The sequence below is a fragment of the Melanostigma gelatinosum genome (genome assembly GCF_949748355.1).
Source record: "Melanostigma gelatinosum genome assembly, chromosome: 9".
NCBI lineage: Eukaryota > Metazoa > Chordata > Actinopteri > Perciformes > Zoarcidae > Melanostigma > Melanostigma gelatinosum.
Genome location: NC_136642.1, coordinates 4,491,645 through 4,504,241, shown reverse-complemented (window position 1 = coordinate 4,504,241; position 12,597 = coordinate 4,491,645). Strand labels below are relative to the sequence as shown.

The 12,597-nt window shown below is 45.2% G+C and overlaps 1 protein-coding gene across 1 annotated transcript in view; it reads left to right on the top strand.

Moving 5' to 3' along the window:
* Nucleotides 1-12,597, top strand: part of LOC306782666 (ubiquitin-conjugating enzyme E2 E2-like) — a gene marked incomplete at its 5' end in the record, with an annotated part of 28,859 nt that overhangs the window by 7,142 nt on the left and 9,120 nt on the right. Inside the window, one exon of the mRNA XM_079276110.1 lies at nt 652-702. Coding sequence (XP_079132236.1) covers nt 652-702 — 51 coding nt within the window. The remainder of the gene's footprint in view (nt 1-651; nt 703-12,597) is intronic.

Here is a 12,597-nt window from a genome sequence, read left to right as displayed (position 1 = left end):
CACTTATCCCCCCCCCCCCCCCCCCTCCAAAAAAAGACTGGAGATGACAGGGTTATTATGCAACCGGCTGAGCAAAACTGTTGTCTGAGGCCAGCCCGAGTCTTTCTTACAATAGCGACCGATGTTTCCGACATTTCCCTTTTTGTACGTCTTCGCTTCAGTTAAGAGCGAGTCTCCGCGAGGGCCTTCAGCGCGGAGAGGCGTCGCTGTCGTCTGAAGTGTTTACGTTAACGACCTGCTCAGCAGCAGCGTCTGCACTCCGCTGCCCCTCACCGTCTGAATCATCATTTTGCACGGTTTATGTGACATTCTCACAGCGGCCGTTTTCACCCTCGAGCTCGGTGCTCCTTTTTCTAATTTAGTTTGTGCACCACAGACGATGACAAAGATTAACAAAACACAAAAACTTGCATGTTTTACATTCTATTGATGCTTCTTACAGACAGCAAATACAGTTACAACTTGCATGGTGACGTTTAGAATACATGAGATACTGTGTCGTTGGGATTAAAAGCAACATTTACCTCCTCACAGGATCCAAACACTGACTTGGTGCTTGTACTGAGTCGTCCGTTCCTTCAGCTTTTATCATCCTCTGGAGATTTGCCCTCCCTACATCGATTTTTAACAATAACAATCCTTCTCTTCCAGGATTCAGAAAGAGCTCGCAGAAATAACACTAGACCCACCTCCAAACTGCAGGTAAGAAGATCTTTTCGCAGCATTTTCTCTCATGACTCTTACGCCCGTGCGTACAGATGTTCCAGCTGTGGTGGATGTGGCAGAGACGGGCTTCTTTCAAGGCTTCTTGCGTCTAGAAAAAGGAAATTCCACGCTGCAGTGCACCCTTTTGTCTCCGCTCCCGTAATGCTGTTGTTTGTGTTGTTTTGTTTGAGATGGTAATCTCAGGTGAATTAGAGAGACTGTAGCCCATTCTGGCGTTGTTGTTGTTGTTGTTGTTGCTGCTGCTGCATAATGCACGCTGTTGAAAGCACAGCCTGTTGGATCACAGTATTATGGGTGCTCTGAAATGGTGGAAAATGAGCAGCAGTGTGACTTTAAAAAGCCGTTTAGATTCTCGTGTGGTCCCCCCCCCCCCCCCCCCCCCCTCGCTCTGCTGGGGATTTACCACAGACAATGGTTATTGTGTGCTGCTGCCACGGCTCGCAGGGCTTTGAGGAAGAGATATGGTCGTGAACGAGTGGCCCACCACAAGTACATCCGTCTCTCTTGACGTGACAAAAAGGCAAACGCACAAAGTGACTCTCATTGATTATTAGCTGTTCTTTAATACGGCGCAACAATTACTCCCTGAACCAGCACACCGCTGCGAAATACAACTCTGGTTGGTAATGTTGAGAAACCAGCAGAGAGACAGAAAAAAGCCAAACCCCCAGCGTTGCCGACTCTTTTTCAATGACGGAATCAAACGTAGCAAGAAAGTCGGAAACACTGACAGCCAATCACTTCAGCCCCCAAAGCCACTCCCCCAAAAATATCATGATGAACCTAAACAGAGAACAAGGATGTTGTTGGTGCTCACAGCTGTTCTCGGGTGACGTGCAGTGAGTGAGGACAGGTAGGCCGTCCATTTGATTTATCGATAACTGTCTTGATCTAATGAGACAAATATCACTTAACATGGTTTTGAAGAACATTACCAACTCTAGCTTTAAGAAGAAGAAAAAATGGAGGCCGGTCTTTGCAAGATACTTTGTGGGACAGATGCTGATTTAGGATTGGCCGCGTTGGTTCGCAGTCACCTGCTTAAAATGATGAAGGAAAACGTCTTTTGTGTGACTCATCTGGCGATTTGGAATTACTTCACCCTGGACAGCCGTGTTTATTGCCTGAATTAATCCCCCCTGCTGGGTCTCATCAGAAGCCCACCGCCATTAACGATAAACATTGAGCTAACCTTTTCATTCCAGCTCATGGCCCCGTTTTTTGTTATTGTACTGCGGGCTAAAAGAGATGTTGTGTTCCTCGAGGGCTCTAATCTATTTCCATACACACCCCCCCCCCCTTCCTGCCACCCCATAAAAAACTAGGTTGGCTCACATAGAGGATTTAGCTGGAGGACACGAGTAAGTCATTCGAAAGTAAAATAATCGCGAGTGGAAATTTCACAGTCGCCGTCTTAGTGGGGAACTAGTTGCCTGGGAAACAATTAAGCTTCTTCAAGATAATCCTCCTCTTCTGTGTGTGTGTGTGTGTGTGTGTGTGTGTGTGTGTGTGTGTGTGTGTGTGTGTGTGTGTGTGTGTGTGTGTGTGTGTGTGTGTGTGTGTGTGTGTGTGTGTGTGTGTGTGTGTGTGTGTGTGTGTGTGTTCCCTTTCTGTACCCTCCAAAATGATACCAACATCTAGGGCTGGGCGATATGGCCTAAAAAAAAAATCTCCGATTTTTTTACAAAAAATCCGATTCACGATTTAAATCGATTTTTTTCCCCCAAAATTTTTTGCAGATGACAGAAGCTGTTGAAAACAATTTTTTCTTTTATTTTGTGATGATTTTCCCAAGTAGGTTGATAAAAATAAAGTGCAAACAAAACCTGAACATTGTAGAAAGGTGCCTGTAGTATACAAAAAGTATTTGGTCACTCTTTTGTTTGCCTGAATCATTTAAATATAAAATTTAATTAAACATAACATTAAATGGCATTAAATAGTAGCCTTCCATTGTAAACAACTGTGCAAATGTAACTTTTTACAGTAAGCTTTTCTAACTGAATACACTGATACAAACACAGCATGAAATAAAATGTATATGACCCTTTAACATTCACATTTTCAAAAGTGCAACATCTGATCTAACATCAACATAACATATTTTGCACAGTAAATAAGTGCATGTAAACAAAATCAAGTGCATTCACAACATAACCAACAGTATTAAACAGTAGTGCATGTTTTTTCTAAATATTTTTTGCCAGGAAGACAAGCCTGTCTACTACCTCTGGCTTCAGGCATGCACGGTGGCATGTAACAATGCCCCCCCCCACACACTGAAAAGCCTCTCAGAGGGGGCACTTGTAGCTGGCACAGAGAGGTATTTCTTTGCTAAAGTACTTAGCCTTGGAAAGTTAAGTTGGTGACGCTTCCACCAGTCAAGTGGATCGGTGTCTGGGTCAACCTGCTGGACCACAGGTCAGTTGTTGCGGAGTAGAATGACATCCCCTCCAGCTCCGCAGAGATCCTTTGGCGTGTACTATTGTACAGCCGAGGCAAGGCAACGTCAGAAAAATGTTTACGGCTTGGTAGCACGTATCTGGGGTCCAAAGCTTTGAGAAGGTGAATAAACCCCGGCTTTTCCACGGTGTATATGGGCACCATATCTTTTGCGATATACATCGCGACTGCATCCGTGATGGCTTTCCACCGGGCACTCTTCTTCTCATGCGGAGTACAGTTGGTGAATGTCTCCAAAATGCTGGGTTGTTTTTGTGAGGTGGCGGCGGCAGCAGTGAAGCTGCTGGCCGCCATTGTTTTAGTTTGTAAACAATGCGCGCGCACTCTACTACGGGAAAAAGGGGTGGGGGCGATTTTCTCGATTTTCAATAAAACACATCGCCTTAAAGCACACATTCGAATTAATCGATTAAATCGATTTATCGCCCAGCCCTACCAACATCTAATAATCTGTTTTCTGTGATGCACACAAATAGATTAGCCCTCTGTTAACAATGACAGGAGGAGTAGGATGATGGGGGGGGGGGCGTCAAACATTTAATTTCCCATGCAAACGATCACAGACCCATTTACGTTCTCGCATGAAGGGGTTCGCGGTGGAGCCGGTGTCGTCATTTGAATGCCGCTCGCTCCCGGCCAGGTGAGCCTGAAAGGTTATTCATTTCTTCTCCCTGCGACAAATGGAGTCACAGACTGCCGGCCCCCCTTCAGGAGGCAGACGGAGAGAGAGAGTCGCGTTAAAGAGATTCACTTCAGCACATCTCGACAAACGCTGCGCTGGGATGAGCGGGGGGGGGGGGGGGGGGGGGGTCTCGGCTGAGGAGCCCCGCTGACTCTGTCGACACTTCGAGAATCTGGCGTCTTCCTCACGTTAAAATCTGAAGTCTGCTTCCTAACATGTACAGCCTCTTCAGGTGTGTGTGTGTGTGTGTGTGTCTCCACATAATGGAGAGCTCTGCTTTGTGTCCTTCGGTGGAGATGTGTGCTAGGAGCCAGAGTTTACCATTTAGCGCCTTGGAAGTGTCGAGGATCTATTTTGGTGAAACATCTGTGGCAGGAGGTAATAAAAAGCCCACCACTCGTCCTCTAACGTCCCTCTGAGGTTGTAAACTCTTCGGCTGCGTTTAATATCACAAACTGTCCGTACAATAAATAACATGACGAGTCTTAACATTATTGCGTACAGTGTGACTGAAAGTGGTCTGTTTCTACTTTTAGTGCTTTGTCACAACTTGGAAAAAACGCAAGCAAGTATTTAGAATGTGTCTCTGAGCTTTATCGCACTCTTATCTCTCACTCTTTGCATCGTGTCAGCTCACTTGTCACCTTGGCAGGTAGTCATGCATCAAAACCAACAGCGGCACGTTGACGCCCGACAGGATTTGACACGACAATTATTCTCACTGTCAAGTATTTACACTTCCAAGTATATCGGACAGGCAGCTTGTGCTTTTATGTGAAAGGATCACTGTGTTTTTCCTCCCGTGCTACACGTTCTATTGCAGTAGTACCGCTGAGAATACATTTTGGATTGGATGAGCTGAACGAGGAACATGACTGGTTCATTGGTGTTACCGGATCTCCTTTTTACACTGAATGCCTGACATCCATAAATTAGGGCTGCAACTGATAATTGTCTTCACAATCGATTGATCTGCTTCCTGAAGCACAAAGTGACATCCTGTAAGTGCCGGTTTCGTCCGACCAACTGTCAAAAAACCCAAAGATATTAAATACAATGATACAAAACTGAGAGAAGCAGATAATCCTCACATTTTCAGAAGCTGAAATCAATGAATGTTTGGCATTTTTTGCTAGATTAAATGACTAAAACGATAATGAGAATCGTTGAGTTAGATCTTTAGCTGAATTGTTTAAAATCAGTCCAGGACCACTGCTGGTGATTCTTAAACGGCCTTATCTTTCATTTCTACCTGAATTCCGTGTGTGATACGCTCCTGTCATAAGTAAATACTCCTCTCTGCCTCTCCGTTCATATTTCCATACTTATCTCTTCCATCTTGTTGCTTTGTGCTGCCGCTGTTGTATGACAGCAATAGTTGCATTTGTTATTTCGGCGCTGCAACTCTTGTGACTTGGTACTATTCCTTCCTTGTGCTGTTGATCCACCGACACCAGCGCTTCAAGCACAAATCCAAACGGACACTTTTTGACGTGGTTAAAACAGCAGCTGCTGGTGTTTTGTACCTTTTGGTTCCGGACCCACTGTGCTGTTTGATGTGTTTATCTTCTTCTCACAGATGGCCAAAACAGATACTTTTATTACAGCCACAACGGAGTGACGGCTGAACACTGTTCAGCCGTCTGAAACATAATGCCACATGTCAGGTTTCAACCCATCCGGATTCAAAGATTCCCTTTTTCTTATAAGCTGCCATTGTTCGGCAATCACAGCAGAATAATCCATCGCCGAAGAGGCAGAGACACCGATTTCTCATCCCGAGGCGGCTCAAATAGATTAAGTGCAACACAGCCATGACCCATGGTGCATTTTGGGTAACAAGCCCCCCTCCCCCCTCCTCCTCCTCTGTCAAGATTGTCACAAGTCGTTCTGGGAAATGTAAGAAGCCGCGAACTGAAGTGGAAGTAGATAAGGTTGCCGGAGTGTTGAAAGTAATTTACAAAACTTAATTACAGAATAGCTCCTGTAATGCTTTGGAGAACGCTTTAACAGAATATACATTAATACCCTGGATCTTTATTTAAGACATCGCACCATAAGCTAAGCCCCCCCCCCCCCCTTAAGGCGCTTGCGCATGAAGTCCGTTTTTTCCATCCACAATTGTTGCACATTTAAAATAAATAGACACAAGCTCATGTGGTTTCAATCATGTTTGCACATCGACTCTGAAACCTTTCATCTGTCATTTAAGTTTTTGAAACAAGTTTGATTTTCTGTGTTGTGGAGAGCCTTTAGAGAGCTGTCTGACCCCTCAGAGACACCGTACATGCAAACGTCATCATCCAAAATGTCATCTGATGAGCTGATTCACTGTACGACAAAGTAAAGAATAGAGATGAACCATTTAAAGATAGATGTACAAAAGATAAGAAGTTAAAGATTGTCCATTATCCTTTTAATCTTGTATAACAGAGGAAAAAGAATCAGACTCAGTGAGCTGGATTTCTGTGTGTAACAATTCTTACTGGATGACCGATTTAAAAGGAAAAATAGGGACCTGGTGTGCAAAGGCCTCTGTTTTTGTAAGCGACAAAAATAGCACCCTGGTTCTCGCTGGTGAGCGTCAATTTCTGCCAGTTGGGATGACTCAGGCTGTAGTTCGCCAGCTAATTAAACCAGCGTTAGCTCCGCGAGGTGGTTGAAAACGCCGTCTCTGACTTTGTTCATGCCTCCACTGGACTCTTTTTGAGTCTTGCTTCAAGGGTTTTGCACTGCAATGCATCAGCATTGTTCTGGTCCTGCAATGTAGAGCTAGTTAGTTCTTGCATGAAGATATCTTACACTGTGCCAGGCCTCTGGGGGATTCTGTGCCAGTGACACACCCAGCATCATTTTTCACAGCTTTACCATTAAGCACAGTGGGGGGGGGGGGTTATCAATATTCATGAGGGGGGGTGGTGGGATGAGGACCGGAGGCAAGAGGAGGGGGAGGGGGAGGAGCTGCAGGAATACCTCCTGGTTGTTGCGCATTAATGTTTCCGTGTTGGATCTTTTGCAATGTGATGGCAATTTGAAGCGAGAAACAAGCAAATGCTTTTTTGAGGACGGCTTCCTTTGACCTCGGAGTAATCGACCCTAATCGATGTCTTGTTCCACAATCACCGCCTTTATAAATATTGATGAGTTCTATGCACCCATCTGTGTCCGGCGCTGGCTTGTTCCTGACCTTTTCAGTGAAGGTCTTGTTCATCGACTGCAGAAAGCTGAAGACCTTCATGAAGACAACCGCTTCAGAATCGCTTTGTTCATCGAGCAGACTGAATAAAAATGGGCTCTTCTTGGAGACGTTTGTGCTGAAGCACATCAGACATTTGCATCGGCACAAGGCGGGGTCAGAGACTAATGTTTGGTCAAAATCAACCTTCGACGTTGATGAAATGTTTTTGAGATAAAGAACGAGCGAATACTCAATGTAAACATGGTTTTGTTGAGTTGTCTTAAATACAGAAGCAAAGAACGTCTTTGAAAGTTTGAAAAGCAAGTACAACCAAAGTTAATCACATTTACAGTAAATGTATTATATCTTAGCTAAATAAGAGACCATAAGACGGGAAGAAATGTGCTATCTGGAAAGAAAACATCACACCTAAAGATAGATATTAGTGTTAGTGTAGATATAGAAGTGTTGGCATTGCTCCAGGAGCAGAAGGACATCATAGTACAGGTGGGCGTTACCAGACCGGGTTCTGCTGGTTAGTTATGGCAACCGTTCTCTTACCCATCTGCCACAAAATCATTTCCTTCCTGAGCAAACCGCTCCTTCCTCATTTATTTTCTCCTCACAAAGTTTAGAGTGTGGGGGGAAGAAATGACTGTGCGATGGTAGCAGCGTACGCCGGGGCCCAGAGTTTAATTTATCCTTAATGTTTTCCACTGCGGCACTTGTTTGACAGCGAAACCGCGGCCCGCCGTGATTCATGAGTGTCATTTCAATTCTCAATGTCCTCGTTTGCGAGTTTGTTTTTCTGGCAAACATTTGTCCAGAATGTTATGAATGGGTTCGACGGTGGACGAAGACAGCAGTTTGAGGGGGCGACTGATGGGAAATCTGACACGGAAGCAAACAGAGGAATCTTTTTGGCGGGCGAGGAGCCACAGACGCGTATGAGTAAACGGTTTGCGTCAGAGCCCGTTTACCGCTGTGAGAGCCTGATGGATGTCCCCCTGAAGTCACAGATCAGTGCTCCTGCCAAGACGCTTTAAAGTGTCTTAATGATATTTGCAGGCCGAGGGGGACGAACTGTTAACACTCATCTGGTTGCAAATGGTGAAAGTGACTAATAACCAGTGGCTAACATCTCTTTGGAATGTTCTTTTCTCTGTGTTGATTTGTTTTACATTTCTCTACCTGCTAGCCTGAGAGCTGACGTGGGGTCGAGGGAACAGAACCAACGCGCGATCAGACTCTGCTTGTTCTGATCACTGACCTTTTCGGTAATAAAAAGTGCTCCAGTGGAGGGAGGCTGAAGAGGGTCTCTAATTATGACTGAAGAGACTTCGGCGCAGGCCTGTGAAATTAAAAAATATTTGCATCATGCTCTCGACTAAATTAGTTTATAAATTGCAAGAGGCTGCAGTTTCGTCTCTCAGGCAAATTTTGTTTTGTTTTTAGGCGGTTTCCTTTCCTGAAGCGGTGTTCCTGTGAATCCCTGGACTGCTGCACCGATTCGCATGTCAGCATCAATTCTACCTCGTTTTATTCATGCAAAAGCAAATGTTTATAATTGCCCCTCGAAGATCACACACGCACACTGAGATTGTTTAGAAAAGGCTACTTTCCGCATCAATTGTCATCAGACCGTGTGCTCTTAAAATGTTTTTATTTTCATGCGCAACTTTGCTTCGAGGGTCATGCGGTCCTCATTAATGGAACAAAAGCTTTTTATTTTTCTCTACGTTGCTGTGTCATCCCTTCACCCCCGAGCACACGCTACAGCGATATTTCTTCTGACTCATGATGCCGTTTCCTTCATGCAAAGCCTGTGTGTGTTTTTGTTATTGTACAGAGCATTTTTCATGCATTATTCATCTCTAGCCAGAGGCAAACATTTGCGCTGCATCAGACTCCGGCTGCGGGGAAGAAAAAAAAAAAGAAAAAATGCTTACCACGGCTAAACCTCTGCCGTACCTCAGACGCATCGGGCTGAATTCAAACGGAAGGCTGAGGAAAATACACAGATCCCCTGCTTCACTTACAGCTCAGTTAATGTGATGTAAACCTCAGCGGGGACAAACTTCCTGAGTGAAAGGCCGGTTCTTCAAACCCTCTCTTTAGAAGTCCACTTCCTCAATTCAATACCGGTTGCGGTTTAGATTGAATTGAGGTTTCCCTCCTGTGAGAATGCAATGTTATGACTTGGAAAGCACGCAACCTACTCACACACCCCCCCCCCCCCCCCCCCCCCCCCCTCCTGTTGTTGCCGGATAGACCGTCCGGTCAGTAATTGCATATTTCATTGGACGCATGAACAATAAAAGGCTTGATTAAAAAACAAACTGTCATTTGAGACAATGAAGACAAGAGCACAGAGGAAGGAGGTGTCACCTCGGACCATTGAGCTGCACAGTAATTGGTCTTGGGGCTCTTTCGCAGTCGGGGGGGGGGGGGGGGGGGGGGGGGTGAAGATTGCTTCATTAAAGTTCCTCTTCTGATAACTGCAGCCACCACGCTGATAGAAACGAAGATCTTAACTGAACGACGGTGCCATTAGGAGGGAAAACCGCCCGCGGGGAAAAGAGCCGGATAGCGAATAATGCAGATAATGGCTTTATTTGTGCTTGGCGGTGTTCACAAGCTCCAAAAAACACACAGATTCACATTCAATTACTGGTTTTCTCTCCTGTTTTATTCATCAGTCCCTCGGAGCAGCTCTATTTACCTGCTCCCGTAAACAGCTCTCCGTGTGACTCGCTGTCTCGTGTTTTCACCAGGGACATTTGCTGTTCTGACCTTTTACGTTGAAGTGATATTCCACCGATCTGATCTTTTCAATGCAACCCAATCTTGGTGTATCAAAGAAACACCCTCTTTAGACTTGAAAGGCGGCTGTTAAACAGTGTTTCACAGAACAGCTGTGGGCAGAGTGGATTCATGTCGGCTGCAATGGATTCCTACACATCGGTTTTTATGGTGTCCTGCAACATGCTCTGTATGTTCAAACATAGTCATATTTTCACAGAAATATGACTAATACACTGATTTCCACGAGTTGCATCTGTTACAGAGGCTGCTATTTTCCATAGAAGCTAAATAAAACCAGCATCAGCTGCAAAGCGTGGCGGCAAAATCATTGTTTCTTGACAGTTTTCAGAGAAAGAGGTTTTATTTTGTGACCAGAACTCCTCACATGCCTGCAGGTTAGACCATTAGCTTGGTACAACCGGACAATTAGTTCAAAAGAAATGAGCATCCTCAGTGACCTGTGGACGATGACGCCTGCTGTGAGTAACTGTTGCTCGTGCGTCCAGTCTCGCACTAACAACACTGGTCTCTGAGGTCTTACCAGTGGACTCATTAAAGGAACCTCACACATAACTAACATAGACGTCAAAGGACAAGTCAGAATAACACAATACAGCCTCGAGGCACATTTCTAAATGAAAGTTTCAGTTTGACTCATTTACTACCGCACACACTCATTTTATCTTCACATGACTGTTTGTTCCTGCTAGGTTTGGCATTCTTTAACAGTGGTTGCTTCCAGTTTTGTCTTTCTCAGAGATTATTCTGGTTTGTCGTTGCAGCGTCGAAAATGTAGTTTCGTCGTCTTCTTTTTTTACCTCTCCTGTAAATATGATCAGAGGAGATTGATTTACCTGATGCATTCCCCTGTGAGTGGTGCAGTCCTATCTCATGACTACATCTCTTTCATCATCTTAACCCGAGCTCTGATGTCTGTGGGAATTGGCTCTGGGTGACGAGATAGAGTTGGCGGTTTTTTTCTGTTGATTAGCCCACAAGATAAAGGTTATCTTTTTTTTTTCTTTTTTTTGCCGATCGCCCTGTCTATGAAATAAGGCTCTGAGGATAATTAAATGGGCACCCTGGTCTCACATACCGCACTGTATCGTGAGGAGGAAAGGTCATTCAATATATATGGAAATTATTACTGCTGTCGTTATTACGGGGGCGCAGCTTGGATAGTTTTCAGGAACAGGGAATGAAAGGTAAAAATGTGGTAACGTGTTCCTTTATGTTTGAAGAAGAAACCGTTTTTTTAATCCTCCTCTGAAAGCTGTCTCGGTCCGATCTTCCTCAGCCTCGTGTGCACCGACGACTCTTTGTCGAGGTGAACCACAGAGCAGGGTCAGCGTGGGATGCAATTACTCCCTCACAGCTTCCACAAACACAACTCTCCTCTCTGACTGAGTCATGGTGCTGAGGCTACATTCAGTGAAAGATAGGGCTGCACGAAACACATAATCACCATTACTTTCATCGTGATTTATCTCGATGAGTCACTGATTTTGTTGAGCTTTCACATTTAAATAGAATAAATAAACGTCCATGATGTGCTGTGCTCCTGCTAATGTGCTGTAAAGACCTCATTCACAGAGACTCCTAGAAGCAGAATAAACTTGGAAGAAAACCTTTCACCCTCAAATTAAATCAACAGAGCACTGCTTTGAAGTTGTGCTACGTCCCTGCTCATTGACACATTATTGCCTCAGACTTAGAATCCAGGTTCCTTCCTCTACGCATGAGTTCATTTTTGGGTTGCCCGTCTGCTCTGCGGTATATTACTCTTCTACTCCAGGAATCTCCAGAGGCCCCACGATACATTATGGCAATACTTAAGTCACAATATGCAATGTATTCGTGATTAACTGTGCAGCTCTAGTGAAGGATCTGGACTGTTGTTTCTATTTTAAATATAATACTCACAGGATGATTGAATGTAAAGAAAAACACTGTATGGGTGCTCCGTTATGGAGGAAGCAGCCCAGCTGTCTAAAGTGGGACAAGGCGGTGGCAAGACTCTCACGGACACCCGGACCCCCGGAACAAATGACCCAAATACCCAGTGAATCAAGGCATTTGGCTGACGGTGCACTGCAGAAGTAGCGCTACTTACACAGAGAGACGAGTATTATTGCAGCGTCCAAAACAAAGCCCAGGGGTCTCCGAGCAACCGCCAGCGGTGGCATGCACATTCTGCTATTGACTTAGCCTTTATCCACGGCCCCTTGTGTGGTTGTCAGATCCCCGACAGCACTCCGAGCGGGGACCTCTGCCATGACCGCTCATCTCTTATCTTTGCCACCGCGTCTGAGCTATTATCAAGGCCGCAAAATCATCAGCCTTTTGAAGGAAGTGAGCATGTGCTTTTTATGGGACACATTTGGAAATGGTCAGTCTCTTTCAGCACGGCCTCAAGGAGGCTTGTTAATAGTTGTGGCGGTAATGGAAGTGTCACCTTGAGCACAGGAGGAGATTGCCTTGAGTGAGGAAGAAATAGGCATGAAGGAATGAAGAGAGTTCAATCTTTGCCTACTTTCTGGCCGCCGCACACCTGGTCGGTCACTGCCCGCAGTCTGATTGAAGCGTCGTCTTAGCGAGCATTCGGACCGAACAACGTGAGTGGCTGCGTTGGTGTGTTGTTCAGGTACAGGTGACGCATGAAAGATCATCCGGGAAGACCAGTTTAGGGATCAACTTTATTGCCGAAACAGCCCTGTGGTTTTTACCTTTACACCAGGCGGCA